At 29.5% G+C, this 8352-nt stretch overlaps 1 protein-coding gene across 2 annotated transcripts in view; it reads left to right on the plus strand.

The window, feature by feature from the left end:
* The window catches only part of LOC118202170 (receptor expression-enhancing protein 1-like), a 55664-nt gene extending 48461 nt beyond the window's left edge, over positions 1-7203 (plus strand). For both annotated transcript variants that reach the window (XM_035374328.2, XM_035374321.2), the window contains one exon: positions 1869-7203. In XM_035374328.2, the coding sequence (XP_035230219.1) occupies positions 1869-2001 (133 nt within the window). In that variant the 3' untranslated portion in view covers positions 2002-7203. The remainder of the gene's footprint in view (positions 1-1868) is intronic.
* Positions 7204-8352: the final 1149 nt, after the last annotated feature.

Genomic DNA, 8352 nt, shown 5'->3' on the forward strand with positions numbered 1-8352 from the left:
TAGGTTTAATGGTTATATAAACGAATCTTTTCTGCTTCATGCCTTATGTTCTTATGCATCACATCTCTCTTAAATTTACTGTTATTGAATTAACTGCACTCCTGCACGTTTATATATTAAATACTAAAAATGCTTCAGGTAACCATGATTAGAGTAGTAATTTTATCTCAGCATTAATTTCCATGATAATTTTTGTGGAGACTTTCTATGAATTTCTGGTTGTCAAAATTTTTTTTCGATATCAAATAAATTGACCAATTTTTGATATTTTTATTACATTCTAATTTATATAGTGGTTCTTTGATATTTTCTCATATTTAACTAATTTTAATACTGCCTTCATTAGAATTTTCAGGAAAATGTAACACAAAATAATCTTACTCTGAAATCTAGTTTGAAACTTTGAAACTTTCAAAATTTTAGGTTAGGTCCATGTCCTATAGAGTTTTGCTAGATTTTGTGATGCAAAAAGTTCATTTTCTATCTATATAAATATATGTTCATGTGAATTTGGAATTTGTGTGAAAAAACATAATATGAATTACTACTGCTCTGAAACTGAAGTTAAGTGTGAAGATTTTGGGTGCAACTGCTCTAGCAGATGTTTGGTAGACTTCTAGAATAAGTAGAAAACTTGTTTTCTAAAGCGTCTTCAAATTTCCATTGTATCAGTCAATGCATGAAAACAGTGTTGATGCTGACCGTTCCTTTTGTGAAGTGGCAAGGCTACAGATTCTAAAGTAAAGAAAAAAAAATCTATATGCAATCAAAATACCATGTGATCCAAGTAAAATCTTTCTCTTGTGTAATGATGATAATGATGCTGGAATTTGGTTTTTAAGCATCAGTTTGTTTTAAAATATATTTATACATGAAAAGATTTAGTTATGTACCAGATATTTATATTATTAACTTTATATGATTTCCTTGTTACGTATGTTATTTATTATTTTATACTTGTTTTGGAAATCAGTAAGTGCATGACTTTTGCCCAAAATTTTTCTTTTAAATGATTAGTGTAGAACCTATATTGTGAAACATTTGGTATACTCCATAAAGTTTGCCCTTTTTTCTCCATCATAGAATTTCTGCCCTAATCTTAACTATTAGCAAAGAAATGATAAAAATTGCATCATAGCTGATAACTATTGCATGAAAGGATTTAAAAAACATACTGTGTGTAAAACTCTCACCACTCTGATCGGTATAGTGGTTAGACGTGCTGGCTGTTGTCTCATTAGGCCTGGGTTTGAATCCTGGATGAGGCATGTATGTTTGTAAGTATAAAATATCTGTATGGCATGAGGATACTCAAACTACATGTGAGCTGAAAGTCCCGTTGATTGGTGTGTTAGGGAAAAAGGGGGAAGACCCTCGAATCCATCTTTTGTGTGTTCTTCATCAAAATTGGGATAGAGTAGTGGAGTTAGTATGGCTGGACTATACCTATATGACAAATGATAAAATTTGCATGCTCTACTCACTTCTATCTGTGTAATGATTTCTGTTTGAAACAGGAGCTAGATCTATAATTACTCCATCAATATGAAAATGCTCTTTTAGTGTGAGTTGTTGAAATCTTTCTTAATGTCATTGTTTTTTTATAAGTAATTTTATGTGTTTGGTAAGGAATTTCTTCATGATGTGCATTGGTGAAGATATCTTAAATGGGACTGAAATTGGTGGCTTACACTGCTTCTCTGAGTGCATTGAAACATGATCTATTTTACTTATTAGTGTTTGTAGCAAGCTCGATATATAATTTTGGTGAGCTGAATGAGAATATGATTGAAATTTATTTGTTATTTATATGTAGTAAATTTTAATTTGTTTCTATTGTTATTCAGTATAACAATTTTAATTTTTAGGTATCTGGATATGCAACTTTGCCACGAACTAGCAAGTCTAAAACTAGAAGGAAACCGTTATGATATGCTTCTAGTATATGTATATGTATATACATACGTTATTTTCATGTCACCATTCTGCCTTATTGTTTGAGTTTATTTAAAAAAATGAACTTCCTTATACTGTTGCTTATATAGACATTTAGTTTCTTGAAAAATCTCATAATATTTTACTTTCTGGCTGAGAAAAATGCAAGTTAAGAATATGTGATATTAATAAGTTATTAAATTCTTAACTTCTGATAGAATTTTAAAAGCAGATAGGTATAAAATGTTAAAAACCTTTCATCTACATTGTGTAAACTTTTATAAATGAAATTTTGTTTCCATCATATGAAAGTTTCCTATCAGTATATATATGTGTGTGTATGTGTATACGTACATACATGCACATTATATGCAGATTAATATAAAATTAACTAGTAAGATAAATTCCAAGCTTTTGTTTCTAAGCTAAATTTTTTATTGTGTGATGCTTAAAAGGTAGTGATTTGTTTATCTTCCATATTGTTTGTATATCTTCTAAATATTAATGTAAAACATTGAGTGAAATTTGTTTTTTATTCAGGAAAAATAGTCATTTATTGTATGAGGATTGTTGATGGTTCAGATAACTTAGTTATTTTTGAAGATATTGCTAGTAGCATTCATAAACAATAAAAGAATCAGCATTGTCTAGCGCTGAACATAATTTAGAAATAAAAGTTTAAGATTGAAAGTTGTAAAAGCCGCTTGGAAGTGGAATAATTTATATGGAAAATGCAAGTCAATTCAGGGGTTGACAACATACGGTGTGTCTGTGCCAATCTGTATATTAATCTCGTTTTGATGCAGAATTTAGGTATTTGTGTGTGGCATTCAAATTGAAAAATAATTTATATCATTCCTTTTGTAAAATATATCCCAGTGTTATAGTGAGCCAGAGGTACTGATATCTGATTTTTTCTCTTGCTGCTCAAGAAGTTCCTGTAATAGTAAAAATCCAGTGACTGAAGAAGTGAAGATATCTGTTTTACTTCCTTCCTCTTTATGGTGATTAAACTAACCTCAGATGTATTTAGCTCTATTTTGATGGATGTGGTGGCTAGCAGAGGCCAGTTACTACACCAATGTGTTGGGTTTAAATCTCATGCAAAACATTTTGTGTATGTAGTTTTTTTCATGTGGAGTTGTGATACTTAAGATATCCTGTGCAATCATATTTCCATAAGTACTAAAATTCACTGAAGAATAAAAAGCTTATTTAAGAACAGAAATTTTGTCAAATGATGAGCAAGAAATTTGAGAATAAATTTAGGTAATTTCATTCTTTTCAATAATAGTAGAGAGTTGGTGACGTGATGATTTTCATCCCAGCGCCATTTTTTTTTTGTTGTTCTTTTGTAGGCATTTTACTGAAAATGTGAAATGCATGGTAGTCTGAAATGTTGTTATGCCAGATTTACCCTAAAATTTTGAAATAAAGCTCAAAGGAAACACTCTAATGTATTAAAAAAAAAAAAAAAAGGATTTTGCAAATGCAATAAAAGCTCAACTGTCCAGAAAACTCGGGTAATGTCAAATGCCGGAAGCCAAATGAATGGAAGAATAAGTTCACAATCTGGAATGATAAAATGTCATCCTATTTTGGTATCAGCTTCAATATCAAAAGCCTACATTTAAAATTAGGTAAGATTTCTGGTAAAAACTGCATTTTGTACATAAAAGCAACATACTTTATAAGCCTTGAACATATGAATGCTAAAATATATTGTCTGATAATGGAATCCCGTTGAACCATGAAAGTTGCGGAGATGTTATTAACCCATTCCGGCACAGTGTGTCTGGCCTGGACACACCTAAAAATTTTCTTCTGTACACACAGAAAAATTGAATGAAAAAGGATTTATAGGTGAACCTTCTTTATTTATAGTAGATGGCAGCTCAACACAAACTATCCATATATTTTAGCCATGTTTAGTTTTTTAAGACCCTCATTTTTCAAAGAAATCGCCCAGATTTGTTTTAGGGTATGAAAGGAATTGCTTGAAAAGAAACTTTTGTTACTTTTTTGGCTGTATGCTAATCTTATTCTATATTAGTTTTAAATTTTTACCTTGAAATCGTGCCTAAAATCAAATGGCGAACCCTAGGTGTGCCCAGACTGGGCTCACCGATAATGTAGACAATTGAGGGTCTGTATTCTTTGTTTCTCTGCATCTCATTGTCAGTTCATTGACAACAATGCTCGCTTCAGCACTCTTTTCGAAGCTGTATTCAATTAGTGTGCCACTTTGGGCACCCCCACAGAATTAAAACGATAAGTGCTATCTTCACAAAATTTTACTTGTGTACTCCTCTAAGCCTAATTAGACTGCCTACCTTTTTTTTCGATCAAAACTCCGACTTTAAAAGGTAGCGTGCCGGAAAGGGTTAAACTAATGGCAGTCATTCCATAAGAAGTTTAAAGGAACAGATTAGTCTTTAATTATATACATAATGAACAGATTCTAGTTACAAATATCAGGTAAAAAATATTTTAAATGCTTTTATCATACATTTTCACATTGTAACAGCATTGTTTATCTATTTTCAAATAAAATCGCACACTCGCAGTTTTCTTGACGATGATTCCAAAACTTTGATAATACTGCACTGCATGCTGCTCCGTAGAAGAAAGGTCTCAAATTTTAATAATTTTTTCAAAATATATGGGGGAAAAAACTCAGATAAGTAGCAGTTAACTTCAGTATTCTTTACAAAAAGTAAACCAGCTTATCAGGAACTAAGCAAATTTACATAAAATCATGGTGAAGCTCTTGTGATTGTGTTGTGACCTTACACTTGTCCCTCAATGGTCCTAAATCACACTGTTTGTTGACAGTGACCTCTGCATGCTTATTACTTTTACAAGAGAGGGGAGTTTAAAAATTTTAAAATATCCCAGTTACTTGAGTGTTCCATTTAGATAAATGCCAGATAGTTGGGCTTTTAGTGCAAAAGCTACCATATCAATAAAACAGATAAATTTCAAAAATTTGATCATGAAATTCCTCATAGAATTTTGAATGGAGACATTTTTCAAAAAATTATTTTTGATTATTTGTTCACGTTAAAACAAAATTAAAGGAAAATTACAGATTATTTCATTAAAAACGTGTTTTTTCTAGTATATTTAGCATAGTAATAAAATAAAATATTTTTAGGCTGCTGTCTTTTATTTTTTGTGTCACAAATGGCCTGTAAAAGGGTATTAATGAGCATACAAAAAGACTTTTATAATTTATTGCAATGATTTTAATATATTAATAAAGTTTTGAACCTGTTTATTATTTTTTTTCTTGCATTTTGTGAACTTGGCATGTACTTCTTAATCATGTAGCAGGAAAGTATAGCTTGATCGTTTCTTATATTGCATTTAATTATCATTTTATGTGTGATGATTGTTTAAGCTTATGTATAAAAGCTACCAAATTTTTTTATTTATTTATTTTATTTTTTTAAATCTGCTGTAGTAGAAGTTTAAAGGGAAATCGAGGAAGATTGCAAAAACATAAAATCACATTTGGACTGCTGCAAAAAACTTGAATTTATCTTGATTCAGGAAAATTTTCCAGTACAATGAAATTAAAGAGAAAAGAGTACATTCACATTGATTCCTATAGAACTCAAAAACATTTTTAGAATGAAATATTTTTATGGTGAAAGTTTTAGTTGTATAATTGATGTAAAAAAATACATTTTTTAAGTACGCAACATTTTTAAGCATACTTTTTTAAGTACAGCTTAACCAAGCTGTTTCAAATTTTCTATTTTTTTACTTAAATAAGACCAGTTTTCACAAAAGTTTTTACTTAAATAGGACCAGTTTTCACACTGAAAAGATCTTGATTACAGGTTCAACAAAAAATTAATTTTAATTTTGAAAGCCTGTATCTGGGGGGGGGGTGCAATCCCCATCTTCCAGAGTATCTGCACCCTGGTGTTATTTTTATTGCCTGTTGATAATCAAATAGCTGCAGCTATGAAACACTGGCACTTTTTCTTAGCCTTTATCTTCAGCAACTGAACTGTTTAGTTCCATGTTTTCCTCTTTTGTGATGTTAATAAAACTCAATTTGTTTATGCAAAGCCACTATTTCTTTGGCAGATAGTACTTGATTGTTTTGTCATGATGGAACATCTGCCCTAACTTTAATTTTGAAGATAAGTGATAGTGTACTCATAGGAAAATGATATAAATTTATGGCAGAAGAATGTAGTACATTAAAAACATCTTTTATTAATATTGTTACATAACCTCAGTAATGCCAGAGAGTTTGTTAAAGAACATAAAGAAGTACCTATTGTATGTCTGTCTTATTTTATTACATTGATAAGCAATGTACTGTTTTAATTTGGTAGGTAAGTCAATGATTTTATGCCAGATAGTCTGGCAGTTTTTTTTTTTTTTTTTTTTTTGTTTTTTGTTTTTTGTGTGTGGTCTCAAACATGAACCCTAATGTGATGAAATAAGTAGAAAATGTGCCACTTGAAAGATTCTGAGAGATATTAATCCTAATTAATAATCATAAATTATTGACGCTATTTTTGCACATATGTCTGCGAGTAAATTTGCTGAAAAGAAAAAGTTTGGCTAGTGCTTATTTTATGAAGCTACTGTTAAGTAGAAATAAATGAGAAATCAAGATGTTTTTTATGCAGATAGCACAGCTCTGTAAATTGTAGCAAGTGTATACTAAAGCTGATAGCTAAAATCTTTGAAATTTGACTTTAGTTCGAGGCTATTCTAATGCTAGCAGAAGTGCAGAAGTATAATTTAGTACCAATTTTAGTCTTTCTGTAATGATGGGTTTGTTCCTGCTCTAACATTTAGAGCTTACATTAAAAAATGTGACACTTCGTAAGGCAGTTTAAGATGAGTGTGTTTTCCTTCTTTTTTCCCTTACATTTTGTTTGCGTTATACTCTTATTACAAGTATCTTCATCTATTTATTGCATATATTTTCTTGTAGACAGTGCTTTTAAATATGTCATCAGTTTTAGAACGAGATTTCCTAATATTATTTTCTTACTAGTAATTACTTGTAGTTTTGGTTTCATAAAGGTTATATAACATTGTGCGTATAAAATATAGAAAGTAGGAAAGCAAGTTATAATAATTTAGTGGTCTCATGTTTGGAAATCTTTTATCGTAAAATTAAGCCCTTCATGTTAACAGAATTTGGTAAATCTCTTTTAGGTAACTAAATCTGTTGCAATGCTTATTTTTTCAGCTCTGTATTAAAAAAAAAAAAAAAAAAAAAAAAAAAAAAAATTGAATTGAATAACTATTAAGAGCTTAACTATTTTCTCTATGAGAATTTAGTGGATAAAGTGCTGTCTAATATTTAACCACAGTGTAATAATGCAGTGTCATATTGACTATATTAATGAAACTATGCATCTCTCAGAATGTTAGATTGTCTTCTTTGAACTACGTGCAGGTTAATTTATGGTAATTCCAGTGTTGTCATACTTATTTTACCAGTATCATTTTTGCTTGGCAGTTGCTGATTGCACATAAGGAATTAAAGTTAGTTCATTGTTACAGTCTGTATCGTGTCTGCAGGCACTTGCTTGAATATATCGCTGTTAATTTAATAAAATAAACGATATTTTGCTAAAAAAGGATGTAGTTTTATTTACTAATTGCAAACAGTAAATAAAGCACATTTTCCATTTTTCACATAAAGTCCTTTTAACCTTAATCATATGACTAGATTTCTGTTCTATCCTACTTAAAAAAAAATCAAGTATCTTTGTGTAAATCTTTGTTGGGTGCAATTAAGATAAATTACCTTCAAAATTCATCATTATATTAAATGGTAATCATTTTGCTAATTATTGTCATGCAGTTTTTTTAATAATTGAATGTAACTTCTAATTTTTAATAATGTTTAATAATTGTGTTAACTAATGAGATCTCTGGAATGTATTTTCATTTCATGTCAGACTTCACATTATTTTTTAATGCATAAGGCTAGCTTAGCCATATGAAATAATATCTCCACTTTGATATATATTTTGCTTTCAAATTATGATAAAACTATTCAGTATATATTAATTTTTTCAGAATTAGGTAATTTTGACATGACATTAAAAATTCAAAGATTTTATTTTAAAGAATAATAAATGATGTTTTATGGAAAAGAACTCGCTAGTAAATGTCACCTAATAAGTAAATTTTGATAAACACATACATTTTATAACAATTTATAGTTTGAATTTGCAACTCTTTATAAATTTAAGCAGATTTTACAATGCTCTGTTTTCTGAGATAGATACCCTCCCTTGTGTGGATTATTGTTATTATTTGCTATAATATTGTGAGACTTCCAGAACTGCAAGTTGCAGTTTTACCAAAAGTGGTAATAAATTACCATTAAATGTCTATTTCATTCTTACAATCATGTTTTTATTTTCC

This window comes from Stegodyphus dumicola, chromosome X2 (assembly GCF_044657685.1).
Source record: "Stegodyphus dumicola isolate Sdum_Otavi_A_Nest chromosome X2, ASM4465768v1".
NCBI classification, from domain to species: domain Eukaryota; kingdom Metazoa; phylum Arthropoda; class Arachnida; order Araneae; family Eresidae; genus Stegodyphus; species Stegodyphus dumicola.